The sequence below is a fragment of the Anarrhichthys ocellatus genome, unplaced genomic scaffold, assembly GCF_004355925.1.
Source record: "Anarrhichthys ocellatus isolate YVR2014 unplaced genomic scaffold, GSC_Weel_1.0 scaffold4, whole genome shotgun sequence".
Classification (NCBI taxonomy): Eukaryota; Metazoa; Chordata; class Actinopteri; order Perciformes; family Anarhichadidae; genus Anarrhichthys; species Anarrhichthys ocellatus.
The window spans coordinates 8,236,086-8,257,599 of NW_022280034.1; the positions used below are offsets into that span (position 1 = coordinate 8,236,086).

General features: G+C 40.1%; 1 protein-coding gene across 1 annotated transcript; it reads right to left on the reverse strand.

Moving 5' to 3' along the window:
* Positions 1–1,375: 1,375 nt before the first annotated feature.
* On the reverse strand, positions 1,376–19,579 carry gfra1b (gdnf family receptor alpha 1b). Its single transcript, XM_031842420.1, has 10 exons — positions 18,943–19,579; positions 18,305–18,613; positions 17,535–17,618; positions 10,173–10,351; positions 9,379–9,551; positions 9,100–9,209; positions 7,005–7,139; positions 5,885–6,084; positions 3,562–3,609; positions 1,376–3,124 (listed from the first exon to the last, which is right to left on the reverse strand). The coding sequence occupies exons 1-10, from the start codon at positions 18,980–18,982 to the stop codon at positions 2,972–2,974; spliced, it is 1,431 nt and encodes a 476-aa protein (XP_031698280.1). The 5' UTR covers positions 18,983–19,579; the 3' UTR covers positions 1,376–2,971.
* Positions 19,580–21,514: the final 1,935 nt, after the last annotated feature.

The following is a 21,514-nucleotide window of genomic DNA, read 5'->3' on the forward strand; positions in this document are numbered from 1 at the left end:
TACTCTATGAACACAAATGCAGTGGAGAAACCAACACATTTGTTTATTTTCAATACTCATATACTCATAAGAGTATACTCAAATAGTTGAGTATCAAATACTCAAATACTAACTGGAGATAACATGAACATAGGTACTGTGTTGTAATGTAAACAACAAACAGTATTGCAATTACAGTAACTCTCTAAAAGTGGTGTCCATTAGTGTTCACACCAAAAAGCAAACCTGAATCCTATTTATAGTGTTCGAGCTCTGATTTCTAAGTTATCTAATTGGATGCAGGTGTTGTCCAATGTGTATTCTGGGGGCGAGCGATTCATAGTTGAGTGTGATGTTTCAATGGCAGTGTGAAGCAACAACACAGGCACAGGCTTTTAGTTTTGAGTGATGTGTGTAATCACCGTGTGTAGTTATTGGGCAAAACGCGTCTTTTAGAATTTAAAACTCGGTGTAAAGCAGACAACGTGCTCGTGGTTTAACATACCTGGTCAATGGATACATGAGTTATTGGTCTGAATACTGTGCCACTAGAACCTGTTTTTGAGTCTTGGCTGTTGCAAAAAACTTGTAAGACCACTGTGCTTAATTAGTGTCAAGTTGTTGATGCCCTTCTAAATAAGGCTGCTGATAGGAGTGTAACACTTCTGAAACCATGTTTTCTGTGTGGTGGTTTTGGGATCTGTAGGTTCATCAAATATTTGTCACAGAGGAGTAAAGCGCATTTTCTGGGGCCTATTTTCAGCCGCGGAACAATACACATTTGATGTGTCAGTCGAAGGAACATGTCAGTTATGGTGTGGTTTTTTTATATATTTCTTAGACAGCGATTTAAAGCTGTACGTCACAGAGCAATCAGCTATATATTGTTGGTGTTCGTCATTTTTTAAAATCTGATGTTGTTATAACCACATTTCCTGAAGCTCCAATCCCGACACATCCCTTTTTCTATCAGTGTCCTTTCCATCTCATGTATAACACGAGGACGGTGTTTTGGCCCTTTCGATTCTCTGACACATCGAATAAATCTTCGGCTCTCTCTCTCTCTAGGTCAAGTGCTCCATCACTGTGTCCAAACAGGTGTGCCATATTCTTGGCGAGACATGTCCCCCCCCCCTCCTGTCCACTGAGCAGTCTGTCCTCTACAGGCTGTGTCCTTGTCCGCCTGTGTCGCTCCGCACTGGGACCGATGTGATCTGACTGACAATGGCGGCCTGTCTGCCTGCCGCTATCTCATAATCCTGCTTTACAAATGTGTCCCTCCTGGTTGCTAAAAATACAGACGAACTAGCATCGGGGAGAGGGAGTGATATGAGCCAAAAACAAGATGTATCCCTTTTTCTGTTGATTTCAGAAACCAGCATGAGTCACTGTTCACCATTTTTATTTCAGCTGTTTGGGAAACACTGAACAGATAACATATTTTTAAATGTTGTTCGTGGCTATTTGTACATAAAAGTGGCCTCCTGTATGAGATGTCTTCAAGTTTATCCTGTTAATGTCTTTCGGTCAAATTAGACAAAAGCTGATGTCATATTATTTGACCAAAACCTTTAAAAAAGAACCCCAAATCTCATCATTAAGATGTCTGCAGGGACAATATCTGGAAGTGGTTTTACAGACACATTTGCACATTTCACACATTTTTAGAAATAGCAACGATGTTTAAAGACACGTTTTCAGTGTTCATTGTCTTTATGTTGTACATTCTTTGAATATCTTTGATAATTAGTGTGTCATTAAGTTTATAATAACTATGCAAGTGTTTTCATCTCGTCCTTTGTCTCCGTAGTAATTGCTAGCAGTGTTTTGTCTTTTGGCATTGGTTCTACTTGTGAATATGTACATTTTATATTCATCTCTCTAACAAAAAAAAAAATCAATCAAACCATCACAACATTTCCACTCTCAGTAGAACAGAAAGATAACATAAATTCGTTTTTGCCATTAAAGACCCCTTTATGTAAAGTCTTTATGTTCTTGTTGCTGTTACACATTGACGGTTTGTTCTTAACAAAAGTACTGTTTAAGATAACATTATGCACTTTGCAATCATACAACAAAATATAACCACACAACAGTCATATCTTTAACCACACGATTAAAGAACCATATCCTGTCACATTTTATAAATCAGTTACACTGGATAACGCTGACAGGTCCTAACAAAGACTCCCAAAACACATCACAGACAATATGTTACAAGCTAACGGCAGCATACTGTTATAGAGTGTTCACTTTATGTATCATATCTACAAAATGTTCTTTTAGAGGCGATGTGATTAAAACCACAAACAACCATAACAATCAAATAAATCTACAAAACTGATCTCTACCTAGTACCGAACATGTAGAAGAGAAATTGTTACTTTTCTTCTGGCTGATGTGATGGCATCTTAAATCAGTTCAATAGTTATTATTCCATTCAGTGTGTCTATGAGATGTGTTAGTGGTCCCTTGTGACGTATTATAGATCAGCACTTTTATACAACACTTAGTTTTTCTTTTTGTTGAACTGAAGCAGGTTTATTGGCTGGACAAACCCAAGCACAGGTAATACAGAAATGACCCACTCCTTCCCCCCCAAAAACACTGTTCAGCACATTCAGTCAAATGTGCTCCGATTGCAACACATTCCAAAGAGGTGAATTTTATTCACATGCTTATCAGATCACAGAGTTGAACTCCACAAAAGAAGTGAGTGTTCCCTCAGCATGTAATGGTGGAAGGCAAATGAGCGGATATCTCAGCAACGGCTTCAGCAGGTCTGTGTTCAGCAACATTTAAAACGGACCGCTCGGCGATAATCCACTGTCGTCTGACGTCAGCGCTCTCACCGGGCTGTGTTGATTATTTCCGTTTTGAAGAAGAAAAAAAAAGGCGTCAGTGTCACACTTTGGCAAATGTCGAAATCAAAAATGAGTTGGATCACTTCTTGAGAGAGAGAAAAGTGTTGATCCGTAGTCCTCGGCTCCTACAACAGCTGGAAACCTTCAGGCCGTCGTAGCATTGGCGTTAAAGCAAAGGCGAGTGAGAGGAGCACGCTTGAGGGGTGTAAGCGGGGGAGTCCAGCTGCTGGGCTTCTAGCGTTGGCATTTGAGCTGCTAGACTCATCCAGTTGATGGTTCTGAGGGAAAAGACCACAGCTTTAGTGTTACATGGAGTGGAAAGATCACAATTTCTTTTGATGAAATAAAATAAAAATAAATTCTGTGGGTTTTATCGTGAATGTTTAGCTTGTTTACCTACAATCAAAGCAAATTTGGTGAAACAGATGGCCTCCGAAATCAGGTCAGAAATAATATTTTATATACCAGCAGAACTTCAATTTAGAATTTAGCAATTTAGAAACATAATGCCTTAAAAGTGTGCATTCATTCGCATTTAAAAGCTTTTCTTCTTTCGACCGTAAAATGTTGAGCTCAGTGCTTAATATTCATTCATTAATAACCAAATTTAAGGGACCCGTATTCAAATATCAACATCTTCATCGACCTCACAAATCTATTGTTGGGGCCCTAATGGGAACCTCGAATGGAACCGACAGAGTAAAACAATTCTTACCACACATTGAGCATTATCCACTGTCAGATTTGACACCAGCTTTTGGGCCTAGAAGGAAGATACAAAGGAAGAGAAGGCAGAGAAACATTGATTTTCATTCTTTTTTGGCATGTTTTTTCTTTATTATACAGATGACACTGGAAATGGGAAGAGAGAGAGAAGCGAACCCAGGGCGTGGCGGTTATATGGCTACCATATTTGATCCTGTTTGCCTGTATTTCAAGATCACAGATGTTGGTTCAAATATGCTCCGAAATACACCGCTGAGCAGACATTATTTCCAGTAGCTGAATGAAGAAATAGTTTTTGTCTGGAAGGTGAACTGTGGCTAAAGGAAGGGCATTGTCTTCAAAGTAAAACAAGGTCTAGCAAAACCATTACGGCATCGAGTCAAACTCCCTCTGCCACAGTTATGCAGCAAAACACACAACAATGAGATTTATGATAATGCTTTCAGCGCCCACCAATTCCCACAGTTCAGACCTACATGGACCTCTCTTTGTATAATCGTCCGCCTCGAGCATAGACGTGTGCGTGTTTGTGTGAAAAGTGTGTCCGTGTTAGATCCCCTGTTTGTGCCAGCTCAAGGTTATGACAGTTTAATAACTTTAAAACTTTTCTCAGACTCCTCCAAACCTCTTCAGCCACATATGAAAAAAGAAGAAAAATACCCAAATGCATTTGCACACACACACACACACAAACAAACACACACTCACAGATACAGAGATGGAGCACAGAGAATGATAAAGTGACTCTGTGGTGGTTTAGGAACATAATAAACACTCAACGCATTGGTTTTTAAGTAGAAAGAATTCTATGAACCAGGATTCTGGAGAAGAGTGATTAATTGCTCTACAGGAGGTCTTTCCTCCTGGAGGATGCTTCTACCGGTGATAAATCATATTATCGCTATTAAAAGCCAAAATGATAGATTGTCTCCCCTTAAAGTATGTGTGATATCATCTCATTTATAGCCCCGGAGTATTTATCAGAAGAGAATAGCACAGGTCTGAAATGTGTTGCTGAAGCCAAACACTTTCAACGGAGCTGGAGTACCTAAAAGCACTTTGAAGCAAAAAACATGCAATTTATTATGTAAAATGTCATTGAAGTGATTTTTCTACAATTGCAGTTGGTATTACAAAAGTAATTACCATTTCCAGAAACTCCAGTGCAGCTACTAAGTAGAATTTAGTGGTTAACAAGGTCAAAAATGAACTTTCTTGTGATTCGTGAAGCTTGAATTGTTCTTGAGACGCTGTCAGAGCAAGTCAGTTAACTAGTCATTATGCTTTATTATTTAACCATGAGCAGCTATTGTTGTGACAAAGCTAACAGGAATTTCTGTAAACATAAACTGACAGTCAAAAATGTGGTATATCCTCAGCAGGATACTGTGTCCCTGTGTGCACGCATACACACACACACACAGAAGCAGACACACTACACCTGTGGGCCATTTGTGATGTTACTGTGGCAACCAATTAGCTTTGACATGACAGCTTTGGAAGCTCTGACTCCACACCGACGTCTCATCTTTCTGCCCAGGAGGGGGGGATTCTGTGCATGCCATCAGAAAAGCATCGCTGATCCATCAAGGTGACAGAGCCAGACGTCTAAAACTCCGACAGAAGCTCTGAAAAGATCTCCACCTGATATTTAGCTCTCAATTTAGATTCAGGCTTTTTTTTTTTTCTCAGAGGTTTTGAAGCCTTCAACATCTACCGGGATAAAAAGCCTGGAAGTTAATCAAAACATTTGTTGTGGTGTGGAGGGATTTCATGTTTCTTCTTTTATTGTCCCTTAAACGTAGAGCAGAGGCACATCCACTCACTGCAAACTAAGATTAAGATAAGTAGGCTAGATATTATGATAATTGAAAGTATTATAGTATTGAAAGTAATGACCTTGCAATGTAGCGGTACCCTTTTCTTTCAGATAGGAATTCCTTAGAAAGACTTTGTTAATGAGATAAGTGGCGGTATAAGCTGGCTGGCAGTTAGAAATCTCTAAATAAAGAAGCTACCGGATTTGATTCTAACACTGCAAAGTTTATATTGTCGTCTTGTCAGCGTGTAGAAACTATGCAGTCAAATAAAATGCACTGCCGAGTGGACGAGATACTGTTATCATATTGTCGCTTGTTTCTTTAGATTAGTTTGTGCGTCAAAAATGATGCAAAAGTGATTTTGCCTTCGCTTCTTTCTCTACGTTTATATTTCAAAAATAAACATCAGTTTTGTAAGTCAGCAAGAAAGATACCTCCTGTAATCTAACACTGCAACTCCTCTTTCAAACTCTGTACTTTAAAAAACGTCACCTGTAAGGTCCCACAGATGTGATATAAAGAGTCTTCATCTAGATCCAGTTTGGTCGTGTCCGTGAGTGCATCCAGTCCGTTGCTGGTTCGGTCTTTGCCCCTCCGCGTGATGCTGGCCTCTGGTAAGGTGGGCTGAATTGGGGGTTGAGGCTGCCACACTCCGACATCAGTACCATTGCCAAATGCCTGGATAGCATTTCCTGCAAGAATATAGCGTATTAATTTGTGATATTTTTGATCCTTTTACAAAAAAACGATATTTTACATATAATTAAATGGTATGTAAAGTGAAAAATGTGTACGGATTTATGAGAAAATATGCATTCAATGTCATTACTTCGATTCAATTGTAGAATGTTTCTAACTACATGTCATAAGCATTATCCTGCAGCGTGCCCTCTGAGCCTCTGATTAATAATAGAGTCTGCACATCTAACAAGATAGCAGATGTCTTTTGTCGTTGCCGGGGAAATAAGTGCAAGTGGCATGGCCCAAGACATTTCGCTCATGCCCAACTAAAAGCTGCTTATAATTGATACTTTGGATAATTGTGTAGGAAACTAAATTACTTGACCTTTCTCAAGAGCATTTTTTAAAAGCAGTGTCTGCCTATAATAGCTGTGATTTGCAAAAAGGAACTCAATAACCGCCTGAAATTAGAAAACTTTACTGATGTAATGTCCATTTTTTTCATCATTAATTTGACATTTAATCGAAGATACCTTTCCCTGAGCAAAAAAAAAAAAAAATGTGGCCGAAAACTCCTTTTTGTAATATCTAGTCTGAATCATAGTAAAAAATGAATGGTCAGGAGTTATTTAGGACATTGCCATTCAATTATAATTGCTCTGTTATACTGTTAAAACTTGAATGTGGAAAGGGCATTCGCATATGAGTAGAAATACAAAAGAAAATGCTCAAGATATTGTTGCCTGTACACAGTCAAAGCAAATTGTCTATGAAAGGAGAACACATGATAGACCGTCACATACTGTACTATTACAGCTTGCAGCCATTATCTCCCAGTCTATAATTTCAAAAGGTCAATTTGGCCTCATGCTGTGAAGAATAGTGCAATTTTGGAAGGGGAAATTATAATCTCTGCAGTACTGGAACTCACGTAGGCATCGGTTGCTGGTGAAAAACTCTGCAAATCGTTCACAGTCTGGCTTGCTGTTCCCGCTGCTGCCGCAGTCGCACCACGGCGACAGACTGATGCCGAGCGATCGCTCGTAATTCGGTGTCATCACCGTACCTGCAGCATAAAAGAGAACTATTGTTAGTTACTGTAACATTCGTCTCAGGACTCTTTTGGTTTCCCACTTCAATTTGAACGTTTAGATCAGCCAATGAGAGTGAGCTTATTCAGTATTATAGAGTGCCTTTACTTAAACATTTCTTTTTGCAGAACTTGCAGTGTACCTCATTGTGGAGCTGTGTTATGATGCATAAATATAATTCCATTTTACAAAGGCTTTAACCGTTTAAGTTTAAATAGGCTATCGTGGCATCTGTTGCCTTTTTTTCATAGCAATCACGTGATTGATTAGGCTTATACTTATTCGCTGTGCAAGTACATGCACATTTCTTTGTGCAGAGACCGAGGTTTGTGGTGAAGGCAGGGGGCCACTTTAGAGGGTGTTACCTGTGTGAAGTACAATATGAATGGTAGAGATTAGAATGTCTGCCTGTTGAGTTTGCAATTGGTCACAGAGGCCCCGCGTTCAAATCTCATTACTAAAACTCAACATGTTTCCTTTTTACATAATGGAACCTGCAGATGGAAGAAAGACTGAACAAAAGGAAATAAGCTCTACTTCTGCAAAGTGCTATAATTAACCGTGTAACTTAGTGGTGTAACGGACCACTGTCGATCCGTGATCCGTACGGATTCCTCCCCTCGCGGTTCGGCGCGCATGTGAACCGCGGATTAATTACACAATTTGATGTTAACCATCACAGTGTGAAATAAAGTTTTACTGACGACTGTCATCCGTCAATATTTAGTAAAATATGAGTTCAGGACATCTGCATTTATGCTTTTCTAGTCGCCAATCTCTGATGATGTTACATTGTAAACAACCAATCCCTGAAAAACGAGACTTGGGCAAATTATAACGTTATCATGATGTTATCATGATAAATCCAGTTGTTTGAAAGAGATGTTTTCACAACAACATAAATGGATATTAAAGATGAATTATGATCTGTTTACACTAGCTCTAAGCAGCTTTACATACCTCATTAAAACTAATAATGTTAATGCTAAATTAGTTTTAATCAATAAAAATACAATCTTTTATTTCCTAATCATTTGAATTGTGTGTTTTTATGAAGAAAAAATCACTATAGATGACTATAACAAAGTAAAAGATAACATTTAGGATTTTTGATGGTTTACACGGATTTCCGAGCGTTGAAATTATTTTTTGGGACGGTGGCAAAAAAAGCCTTGTAGACCAGCTGTATAATCAAACAACAAAGGGATCTATATCTGCCAATATTGATCATCAATGATCATCAATTAGCATTTGCGGCAAAAAACGTGATCAGGGATCTCTAAAAGTTACATTCGCTCCCTTTCTTCTTTTGTGCTGATCCGATCTTTGATCCTAGCCGTGACTCTGATCCGTGATACGATCCGAACCGTGCGTTTTATGATCTGTTGCACCACTAGTGTAAATGCACACAACTAGCAGGTTAGCATAGCCTACAAAGAAGTAGTGCCTGTGTAACATTGCAGTCTATAATATAACACCATAGTATGTGTAGTCTGTGTTGTCAAGTGTTAATGGTTTAAGTTTTCAGATTCATGACATACTTTCTCTTATAATTAGACAAAATGTCGACATTAACAGACGTGTATTCATTCTTTAACAAGTGGAGCTGTGGGGACAAATTATCCAAACCTAATCTGTGAAGAGGGCCATAATCCTTTAATCTGATTAAAGCTGTATACCTCACTTCTAATCATTCTGATAAGAAAGAGTAAATAATAGAAACAAGTTTGATAACCAAACGATTGACTGAGAACAAATAACGTGCAGTATATGATTTGAAAAAAGTGCCTTTCAGCAAGTTCATCTGACTAGGTTTCACAGATTGTAGAGCAACAACAAATCTTAAGAAATACCATTAGTAGTCCAACTTTAGGTCCAGTTACCAATACAGCTTTACATTCTATCCAGCATTTTAAAATGCCTCAGAGAACTTACCAATAAGACCTGAGTAAGACAGCAGACAGTCAGCGTAGCTCTCCCTCAGACAGCCTGATATGGAGTGAGCTTCTGGCTGACAGTTGCTGATGAAGTCTGCCAGCCTTGACCTAAAAACAACAGAGGTCCAAATTATAGATGCTTATTTCCTGATGCTGTTATTATTACTATACGAGGATAAGTGCTTGGTCACATTTATAAGCAATGGTTCAGAACATTGGACTACATATTTGGAAAAACAGATGAAGTCTATTGAGGATCCCTCTTTGCCTTCCCTACCTGCAGATGTAGTTGGTCTTGCATGTGTTCTGAAGAGACAGACAGTTAGGCTTGTCTTTGTCATCGTAGGAGCAGACGGGCACGATTGTTTGTCGTCGGCGCTCTGCACATGCTGTCTGATCCCCCGCTGGACAGGAGCAGAACAGCATCCCATAGCTGTATTTAGTCGGAACCTTTATTTTGGAAAGAAAATTTTAAAAAATAAAGATACCTTGTAGTTAAATAGTGACAAAATGTGAACAGAGACCCGCTTTCCACCTGGCATTAAAATGTGTCTCGTATCCAGATTGTATCTAGATATGATTACAGTTACACTTGAAAACTACATGTGTGAGATCTGATTGAGAACCCTCTCTGAAAGGGCTGAGAGGAGGGCTTGCACTACGTATTTCCGCCCACGTAGTTGTTGTAAGTGCATTAAAAACGCAATTCTATTTGTACTTGTGTTCAACGGGGTCACAATGTGCCCCAGACCACCTCCGGAGGACGTTTTGCTGTGCACTTACAACTGTACTTTTATGTGGTCAAGCACTATCCGACTGCAATCAGATCACCCAAAACACATTTGAATGGCTTGTTTGAATGAGGTCATGGATTCAGATCCACTCTTGCTGCCTCCCAACGTTAACAGTAGCTTTCAGTAGAGTTAAGCGTTATGATAAGTAACAGACTTTTACCGAGAGATTGGACTCAAAGTCCAAAAATAGCATTTTTTCCTTCGACATTTGACACCTGGTTTAGATGTTGATTCAAACACACAAAGAGCAGCTCTCAGAATTAACATGCTTAATTACCTTGTCGAAGAACTGTCGGAGGGCCTTGTGGCATTTGCGCTTGTTGCAGGCCTCAGAAGCAGACACCCTGCTAGTGCAGGGGTTGATGTATGCTGAGCGGTATTTCTTACACGTGTCATTCAGGTTACAGGCCTTGGCAGCATTCAGACAGTTGTTCTCCTTTGTAGATGCCGGCTCAACTTAGAAAGAAGAGAGATACATCATTTTATATTTCCCTGGTATAAGAGATATTACTTTCTTGCACAGGTTACATTGTAAATGACCAGTTCTTCAAAATGAAGGTAGTCTCGAGTGAATCAGATTAGAAGACACAGTGCGGGCAAGAGATGGACAAAAATGAAGACAGATATTTGAGTCAATTTAAGTGAAAAGAAAGAAAGGCATCATGAGGAAATCATTTTTTGCCCAGCAATTTCTTAAAAAGATGTTACACTCCTCATTTCCACCATCATTTGTCACTATGTAATACCCTTACCTCTTTACTTTGTCCCCGGCAGTTTAATTAAATGGCAGAAATAGTCCTAAGGAAGTCTCTAAGTGTGTCTTAGGTGCATTGGAAAATACACCCTGATGTAGATAAAATACAATACATTTTGTCATTATTGACATGAATTATAATCCAAATAATAGGAAGTTGCTATTCATCCCAAAGTCATAGCCAGAACAAATATTTACGCAATGTCCCCAAACATTACTGTAATCCTCTTTAAAAATGAAAAAGCTCAACTGTATGAGAGCTGTGAGCCTCGTAGAACGCAGACATATTTTCAAACGCAACAATATATGAGTGAACATCTTTTACAGAGGTTTAATTATGAATTATTGCTCCAATTTGTTGCTCCAGTTGCTCCATTTGTTGCAGTTGCTTCGTGGCATGTTTGAACTTAAATTCTCTGGCTAAATTGTGTACTTCAGGTTGTTATCAGATCCCCCTCTGTGACTTCACTAAGTCTGGTATTTATGATCAAACCTTATGTGTGCAACAGAAAACCATAGTTAGACCATACCGCTCATATTAGAATATTCCAGTGTGTGTTTGTGTGACTGTTGCTGTTTTCCTCATCACATCGTCTTATGCTTGTCATTTGAAGGTGATTTTGTGATCCGCAGCCTGACAGAAAACACCGAAATGTGCACCGTGAAAATACAAACACCTGCTCAGACACTGCATTTTCCGTACTTTGAGTTACAGAAACCAAGTCACCCATATTTGCTTCCAGTCCCATCACAGTATGCCAGTCCTTCCATCACAGCCCAGCCAAAACACTCTATGGCCAACATCTCATGTAATTTTTGCTATTTGTTGGTAAAAAGTCCTTCTTGCCCGACTGAGTTCTGCGCAGTAACACAAAATGTACCCTCAGCCTCGATGTGGAAGAATGAATTCCTGTAAATCTGCCTTTTGAGGTGGAATTGAAGCTCACTGCACTCTTTCATGCACCACAGCATGAGTCATGATTAAATCTGAAAACATTCTTGAACCTAGGGTTAATCACATATTACAAAAGCCATTACTTACATCTGACAAGTGCCTGGAGATGTGAGCTGTGATCTTTTAGTGGGTGTTTGTAGCTCTCAAGCCATAGGTGTGACAGTTCTGCCTCAATTACAGTAACCAAGAGCAAAATGGGACTCCATATAGACGCAACACACAAAAGAAAAAAAAAGCATTTTTGCATTTAATAAGCTACTTTTGGGTAACATCTTCTCTGTTTCAGGCGTACAATCCATGTTGGACTGTCAATTACATTTTGAGGGAAACATATTGTCTCCAAGAAAACAGTTTCAGTTGTTAACCTTGTACATTGAAACAAAATTTAACTAAAAACGCTACAAAACTACTTGGTTAGTTTGAGTAAAAAACATGGTTTGGCTTGAAATGGCTGTGAATTTAAAACAAAACAAAAATGCAACAAAAGTACTTGGTCATGTTAAGGCAAAACAAAACTACTCCTTGGTCATGTTTAGGCAACAAAGTACTTGGTTCACATGGGACACAAACCGCTGTCTCCTGGTTGAAAGCCCTGTGGTTTTGATCCATCCACCCCCCCCAACTTCCTCCCGTACGTAGACTTCCGTAGCTCATTTGAAACTTATCTGTAATGCGTCAAAAAGCAAACGTAATCCAAGTCCAAATTATTGTCCCTCAAAACATAATACACAGTGCAGATTCGTTGAATGAAAGGTCATTTCTAGGAGACAGGGCTGGGCAATGAGTCATATAAACAAGGCTCTGTTGAAGATTATTTGTTGACTGTGATTTGTTCTGAGCTGCTTAACTATGACTGTAATCATTAGAAAACAAATTTTCCCTGTTCCTGTAATGCTGTTACTGTCTTAATGTCTTTCTTCACATGGTTATCTATGACATGCAGCATCTCTGACAAAACAAAAAACTACAAAAAACAACAAAAATGGTGACTTGTGATTAACATTGTTCCAACTTATCAGTTAAATTCATACATTTAACCAAACATTACTCTAGTTTATTGTGTCGTTGGTGTATTGATCTTGAAGTGCATGCCAAGAACTGCAATCCTAGATGTCCGTCTGAATGTATCTTGTTCAAAGACCTGCAGGCTTAAGAAAAACAAATCTCACTGTGCCGTCTTCAGTTGCAGCCCTTGAGCAAGGCCACCATGTTGCCATTGACCCATGGAACCTGACCCTTGACCCCTAATAGGTTGACACAAAAGACCTTTTTGAAGGACCGCCAGCCAGGTAGGGTTAAATATGAATCTCAAAGAAGAGCTTAATTATGGTGTCCTGGGGGGGGGGAAGAGGTGCTGCGTTCACTATATTAAACACAAGAATAAAGACTCGACTATAACTAATACCACACTAGCAAACAATGCTACATATGTGGGCCACATGAGGTTGTGTGCCATGAAGCTAAAGAAACTCCAGAACAAGGCTGCATGGTTTAACATCAGCACGCATCATGCATCAGATTGTGCAATCCCCTTTATTTGTTTTTGCTTGTAGATGCCGGCTTAGATGGAATAATCATCTCTTTGCACAGGATACATGGAATAAAGAGCACCAGAATCATTAGAGCTCGTCCTTAAACCTCCTTTCTCTTTCGGGTTTAATTCCAGTGCAGCAGTTTGAGATAATAATCAGCCATGGATTGCTCAAGCCTACTTTTTCTTTGTTCTCTAAACATAGGAACATGTGGTCCTAGAATTGCCCTTTTTTATCCGTGTATGACATGTAAATCCTCCCATATCCATGGAACACAGATTATAGTAATACAGAGTATTAGTGTGACCATCAGACCAAACCTCACATGCCAGCTGTGTGCATGGAGATCTCGATTTAAAAAGTGGATTGCTATGAAGCCGTCTACACAGGGTCAGTTAAAACATTTAGCTCAGTCAATGAACATGACCAGCATTGTTGTATTTTTTCCCCTGAATCAATGAATAATAGTGATAAATATTGATGAAAAAAAAATCCTGATTGTCGTTTTGGCCCTAATCGTGCAGCCCTAAATAATGGTATGAATTTGTTGCTGTTTTATTTAATCCTTCTAAACGTATCCCTCCACTTAGTGCCCTCTTCATCTCCCATAATGGAAAGCAAACAGCAGTGGTCAGGGTCCACTCCTTCATGGCACCCTGCCTTCCACCAGGCTTCCTGCCAGCGTCACTAAATCCCTGCCAGTGTCCCGGTATTTACGACCAGACCCAAGACCCATTTATTAAGTGCACCCATGTAATTAGCAAAATCTCACTTAGTTTATACCACACCAGCTATCGCTTTTTTTCCCTTCCATTTAATCCTCCATAGTCATTCATCCTGAATTCATTCAAACATAAGTGCAATAGCCTCTGCATTGCTCATGTCTGCCATATTCAGTATGATTCTGATATAAGATAAGGTTAAGGTTCAGATGACTGCAGGATACGGGGGCGAGAACATAAAGTATGAGCGTAAATCGGTGTGGTTGCACCTGACGATGCAGTGGGTGAGTCAGATATGTGGATGCCCAGACCCACTTTTGCCTTCTATTTTTCAGAATGTCAGTTATGTACTCCGACCAAAGGGCTGGTATTCAGCTTGGCCAATTAAAATAAAAACTGTCTACGTTCCGTCTCACCATCAGCCGTTGCCAAATGATACTACTTTAGAGGACTTTCTTTCTCTTTCTTTTGTTTTCTTCCTTCCAACTTTCAGGCATCTGTAGTTAAAACCACGAACCTGTATATTCATGAACAGATATCAATCTGAGAGATGTAAGAAAAGCCGGAGGCACCGAGAGGATGTGTGTGTGTCACTGTCAATGAATGGGAGGTGTGCAGGATGATTTGCATGTAGATGAGGATCTCTATGCAGCAGAAAATGCACACAGTAAGAATGATTAAGTGTTTGTGTACATACGTGTTTGTGCGTGTGGGTGCAGGGTGTGGTCAGCTCCCATCAAATGATTCCATATTTGGTCGAAAACCTCATCCTGTGTCACCTGCAGCCGGCAGCGTTTTATTTTCTTATCTGAAAGTCATGATTAGCTATTCCCCTGCATCAACCACGAGTGAATATCCGCTTGGATGATGAGTCATATAATCAATTTTTTGTATTTGCATGAAATTGCCAAATAAAATTGTGAAAACACAGTAACAAAGCGAGTTTCAGGTATTTTACACCTCAATATTGTAAGGCGGTACCCTCAACACAAACTCAACAACTCTCAAGACCCTCTTGGGATGTAATGTGTTGTTCTACCACAGGTGTTAGCCTTGAGTCTCTAAAAAGTATCTTACATTCACAGTACTAAGTTGGGAATGTGATTGTACAAGATATACCCTGCAGAAATCTGTCCTTTTCGTAGCTCTTGCTATGGGATTGCAAAACTGCATGTCTGGAATCACCTGAAGTTGTCTTCAGCTCAGTGGAATTCGAGTTTTCCTTGTTGATGGCCTCAAGTATACCCCAGTAAAGTATTTTTAAAGGCATAGACACGATGTGTTGTACAGCAGCTGTTTGTTTTTCTTCCTTTCGTTAAGGGCAGTGCTGTATTCCCATCGTTCCCTCGGTCTGCAGCATTGTGTTACATCTCTGGAAGGCACTTGTACATCGATTTATAAATGACGCAGCATTGAATTTCAACAGTTCCTGGAGACTATATTCAAGCAGTTATTGGCTTGGATGTCACGCCTTTTCGGTTTGAGTTAATAATGTCAATTACAGCGACAACATTTCCCCTAACCTTTCCTAAAGCTCCACCGCGTGGTTGGCATGGCAGACGTCCCTCCACAGGATAACTTGTAATCACTTTGGTGATCTCCTGACTTTTCGCCATCTTCAGCTAAAAGATTGTGTCCAGTACTTTAGTTCATGACCTGCAAAACTATGACATTCCCATCAGCCTCAGCTGTACTTTGTGTTTAGTGCTCATTAGCAAATGTTAGCATGCTACATTAAGATGGAGAACATGGTGAACACACCTCTTTGACATCGGTAACATAGAATTGTCATTGTTAGCTTATCGTGGTTAGCATTTAGCTAACACTGATGCTAGGGTGTAGACTCGTCTTCTTCTCGTCTTGTTGACTTTGTGTTGACAGATATTTATGTTTAGTAATGTAGTTTATATAATACAACAAAACATGTGTACATGTAAAGCTATTAAATAAAATCCAATTAAATCAAAAACAGGATGAGTGGAGGGGTTAACAAAGTCTGTAGGTCGTCGTCTGCTAATTTCATAGCTATCTAGTTTCCATCATTTGCTGAAACTTATCTTGAATATAAATGGACTAAATGTATATCGTAGCAAACATTGATTTTCAGCCATTCAGTAGTGAGCATCATATTAGTAGTTGACCCAGGGGACGTGGTATGGACTCTCATGTGCATTATTTTACACTGCAGTTGGCCTGAGGCCTGGCTTAGTTGCAAACAGGAATGAGGTCACTTATGGCAAATGGATTCCTGATACCTAACCCATTAAGTGATTTATTTTGTCTCAGAGCCTTTGGCTGTTTACACTGCTATACATTAAACTGGCTCTTCAGCTCCGGCTCCACCTCTGCTATGCTCGATTTATGTTGCTCACAAACTTGCATACACATCGGTGATTTCTTATGATAGTTAACCTGCCACGTCTTCCACAGTCAGTCACTGACTTTGATGGAAAGGTGCGTCAGCAGCAGATCAGTTTTTGAAATATATCTTCATCAAGATTAAAGCATTTTATATTTGTTCAGTGGATTCTGCTGTCTCATCTAAACAACACTATGCAAATTAGTTTGTGGTTAAAAAAAACCATTCCTTGATTGTTCCAAGCTGCTTTTTTTCTCTTGGCCTAAAATAAATAATTGCTGTTTTGATTTACGAGTAGTCACATTATCTGGAAGGCTTATGAATCCTTAACCACTTTCCCAAATTCAGTTTCTTTTTTTGCAATTCTTCTCCAGCACAGGAGACAAATCCAAAATTCCGATAAAAACATTTTTTACTCTCTGTTTAAAATACAGTTAGCCATTATGTCAGCGCATGTGGAGCAGAGCCACTTTGATACGCTAAGTGGATTCAATCACAGCGAAAGCCAGACAGAGAGAGGGAGAGAGAAAATCGAATGACCCTTTTTTTCTTTACTGAAATGGTAGCTGGCTAGTGCCGGCAGACGCCCTCCTCCAGCCAGAAAGCCCAACACTGAAGGGTGCCAGAGAGTGCTGCACTTGTCACACACACACACACACAGCTCTTGTTCTATCAGTGCCATTGAACGCAGACAGATAGTTAATTGCTCCTCTGTGTATGTGTGTGTGTGTGTGAGATCTAAATATGGCCCTGCCTAGGTGTATGCTCCCAAGTCCACCTGCACTCTATTCATATTTGAGGAAATACTGGATATGGCTTTTAGATTCGCAACAAACAGCAAGCAACATTTCTGTTTTTTGTTTTTTTACAATCAAGGCATCCAGCACACTGCAAGCTCCTGGAGCCCAAATAACACAGACTTTACTCTAAAAGGGTAATGAATTGAAAACTAGCACATAAACGCCACATCCAGCATTACTGTGACAGTGGAAAAACATGCAAACCCCTCATCACTGCTTTGAAAGTTCAACTGTGAAATATACTAAATTACTGTGCTTTGTATACGGCGGGTCACAGTGGCAGATAAAAGCCTTTGTGATGGATAATGGCCGTTGAAAGCTGCAGCCTGAAACCACACAGCAGTAGAAATGAGTGGTTGTCAAACAGTGACAGATTTGTAATGGCGATGCCGGTGACTTAAACTGGGTTTGAAGCACTACTGAGAAGTAATGGCTCTGTGTATGCGAGGACTTAACTTTCCACAGTGTCCATACGTAAACCTGAGGAATGTCAGGCAGCGTAAAAGCAGCGACTTACCAGCTATGATGGGGGCCAAGCGAAAGATATCCGAGAGCCGGCTATTGACTTGTTCATATGGAGAGTACTCCAGCAAATCATTACCTGCATGGGGAAAAAAAAGGATTGTCAACAATATGCTTGAAATGGCGTGTATGTACGTTTGTGTAAACGTAGGTGTTATCGGTGGATGTTATCTGATACTCGAACAGTAGCCCATCAATTATACTAAATAGCTTGTCCCTTGTTAATTACTAGTATTGACATTGCTTGTTTTGTAAACGATGTGTTGTCATGTAATTACTAAATAGGACTTGTGCGAAAGGTTGAGCTTATGGTGCACTGTGTTACAAGTGCAATTATCTCTGTCTCACATATAGGTGTTACTTTGGGGAACGAGTACAACATGGGAATGTGTCTTACTGCAGTTTGACTGATTTACAGGAGAAGGAGGATGAAGTCAATGTGGAAGTCACCGTATTCAACTACTCGAGGGAAATACAAAAGTGAGGTACTTCACTCCAATGCATATATTTATTTGCAGTTTCAGATTTCACACCTAAAGCATTACAGTGTGATTATGTTGTAAAAATAATGCATCATTTCAGATTAAACTATACCTACTAGTAGAAATAGAAAATACTTAAATCGAATTTTTAAATGCAGGACTTTTACTTCTAAGGGCATTTTTTTTTTTTACAAAGTAAAAGGATCTGAATAATCCCACCACGTATACATTCTTTCATAGTGACCTTTCGGATCACTCAAGTGATGATGAACAGGTCGCGTACCCTGTAAACTCTGAAATATGCTCCAGAAGATCCGGAGGCAGTTCTTCTCCTTCTTCATGCCTCTCCGGCACCTGCAGTTGTTGAGCGTGCTCTGCTTCATGGCGTCGATGGCGCTGCGGCACTCGCCCTGCGCCTCCGTACCGGTGACCGCGCTGAAGTTGCTCTCCCTGCCCGCCACGCACTGCCTCATCGTCCGGTACTTGGTGCTGCAGCTGTACTCCTTCAGACATTGCTCGCTGGCCTTTACGCAGTCTGGGCGGGTGGGCCGGGAGGACGAGCTGACGTCCCCCTTCAAGGTGAACACCGAGTCTGGGGAGTTACAAGAGATAGAGAGAGAGAGTCAAGAGGGAGATATTTGGGTTTTTCCGATGTGAACTAATTTGTCAACATCGCGCCACACACACGAGGCTAAATAATCAGTCAATTAACATGATTTAATTGGAGAGTCCTTAATTGTTTTGTTGCCAAATAATACACAAAGAAACTTTCTGCAATCGTGCCGCAACAATCAGAGATCTAACACGTTTGGCCATGTGTTTGCTGCGTGTTTCAATTTGAACCGCAAAGGAAGACGAGCAGTTTTCAAATATAACATACAACAGCCCGAATATCATTTAACAGATGAATGCGTCACTTACCCGGAAAGGACAATATCATGACAAAAGCGGTTAAAATCATTGCGCTTTTGGGGGGGTTTAAAGAGGTGTTTTGGTGATTTAAAATAAACTTGTCACACTGGTCCGCTTTTCTTCGGGTTGTACATAATGCGAGTTCATGTGATGATGATGATGATGATGATGATGATGATGCTGCATCCCGTAGATCCAAAAGTGAGAATCCAAAACTCTCCAGTCCAGCAGCTAAAACCACATCGGTGCAAACCTGCCGGAGTTTTAGACGACTGAACGCGAGTGAGACACACAGAGGGAGAGAGAGAGAGACGCGCCGATGGCGGAGCGTTTCCACCTCGCCCTGCTCCCATCAACCCCTTACGTCCGTACACAGACACCGGAGCCTTCACTGGATTGGAGGACAAAACTTTACAGCCGCGACCGCACAGAGTCCGACGGACTCACCGGGAAACTAAACCAACACAGTCCAACTTGATAAACGTGTCAGTGTAACTTTGATTGCCCATCAATAGCCTGTGTTTAAATTATACATCCCCGAAAGCTGGAGGAAAAACAAAAAATCCATTCCGTTTCGCAGGTGGAAAGACAAAAGCGTCACCGTTGGATCCGGTGTGTCCTCCACTCCCGGTGACAAACGGAGAGGTTTGGGATGCAACGGGTGAGGGCGTGACGTCACGCGACTATATCTGCGCACAATAACCTTAATATTCCCATTAACAGCCTCAATTTGCAGACCGCTATGACGGTCGAAGCGAATTGATGGCCAGCAGCGAGCAGGTTACAGCAGTAAGAGCATTTAAGCTGGATCGAGTTATGAACTCTGGGGAAAATCAACGTTTATAATAGCCCATTATATATTCATGTAACCTGCAGGCCTGCATAACACGAGAACCTAACACATATTAAGTGTATTTCCTGTCGAATAGCTAAATTGCAGCGATTTTTAAGTGTCTCGGTACCTCACTAAGTCTTTTTCCTCTCAGCTCAGCTCTTCAAATGTATGAAATCTATTAATAACCTTCAGCACTTTAATTCGAGAGAGTGGGTGGCCTGCAGCCGTCTTTCTTGGATGTTTAAAAGTTTAAAAGTATTTCAGTCCCTCAAATTGAAAGAAAGTGCAATTGGACATTGGGCAAAAGATGATATTGCTTCTTTATCTGCAATTGCAGTTAGCATATCAATTGCGATAACTGTTGACAAAACCTTTTCTATCAAAGTTTGTTTTTCTGAACAAAAAAAAAACCAGGTACAGAGAATGAGTGAAGAAATTAGAATGTACTGGGTGCAGGATTTTTGGAGATTACAGTTTTGCAGTCCCGATATTCTGCAGAAACCATTAAGGTGCCAATATAATCAATGTTCCACTTGTTTTACATTTACAGTATATATTGTGTTTGAAAGCTACATTAAAATGTCCTGATTGTATGTGTTGTAACGCTATAAAGCATTTTGTCCACATAAATCAACAGAAAAAGGCTTGTAATATAACAGTATTTTGTCCATGACGGGAGGGCAACAATGAAAACCTATTATACCAAAAGTAGCTTGTTATAAACACTATATGACATTTCGCTCCCAGATGCACGCCGTTCAACATGAAATGCATCTAAAATGGACAGTGCCTTGCTTGAAGGCACCTCTGCAGGATTTCGCCCCCTTATGTCATAGTGGAAGTGGGCTCCCCCCCTCCTTAAAAAAAGACCACCTGTGCTAATATCAAAAGAAACAAAACATCAGAATTGATCAAAAATGCAATTGAAGATGTGTCAGGATCTTGCCCATCAATAAAATATAGATTCAACTATTTCATGCTGCATTGCCATGCGGTCAAACGTACAGAACAAAGCCCTTTCAGTGCCAAACCACCTTTCATTCGTCTTTATTCTCTTTAGTTTGCCTCAGGCCACTCTGATGCCCCCGAGCAGCAACTTCCTCATGTTTAAAAAAACCAAAGTATAAAGAGGAGCAGTGCAGTTCTATCAAGTTCAATCACACGTTCATTTATTTATGTTGTGAGCTGCAGCATCTCGAAAATCCATATCTCTGAATATTAAAGAAACACAACTAAGGACAGGAGTCAGTTCTGACTCTAAACTGCTGAGCATGTAGCAGGTGCAGAGACAACACTGTGTTTCGTAAGGCTGATTGTTGTGATCTGGCCTGAGGATATTGTGAGGTTTGTTGAAATAATGTTTGCTGCGATAGTGATCGTATTCCTCCTCTACTGTATTGTATCAGTTGCTTTGAAATTCAAAAGATTTGGGAAAAAGTATGAGTATTAAGAGGAAATATTGCATATGAATAGCTTGTTTAAAGGAGAAGAACAGATTGTCTGCTTGCCAGCAAATTGGATCGTTTGGAGCACGACCGATTAATTAATTGTGACTGAGTGCCCAGTGGATTACATTAGTATCATAATAAAAACCCATTCGACTAGATGTAATTCACTTCACATTTCCCATCCCAAGTAAAAGACATTGATTTGTCTATGTATTGTGTAGAGCTGTATTGTGGACTCACGAAAACGCCATCCAGGCGTTCATACTGTCCCAATAGAGATTTCTTCTTCTGCAATCTA

Coding starts and splice junctions, on each gene's coding strand:
- gfra1b (XM_031842420.1), bottom strand. CDS start 18,982: ATGATTTTAACCGCTTTTGTCATGATATTGTCCTTTCCGG. Junction 9,210..9,378: donor AAGACCAACTACATCTGCAG/GTAGGGAAGGCA, acceptor TGTTGTTTTTAG/GTCAAGGCTGGCAGACTTCA. Junction 7,140..9,099: donor GTCTTACTCAGGTCTTATTG/GTAAGTTCTCTG, acceptor TTTATGCTGCAG/GTACGGTGATGACACCGAAT.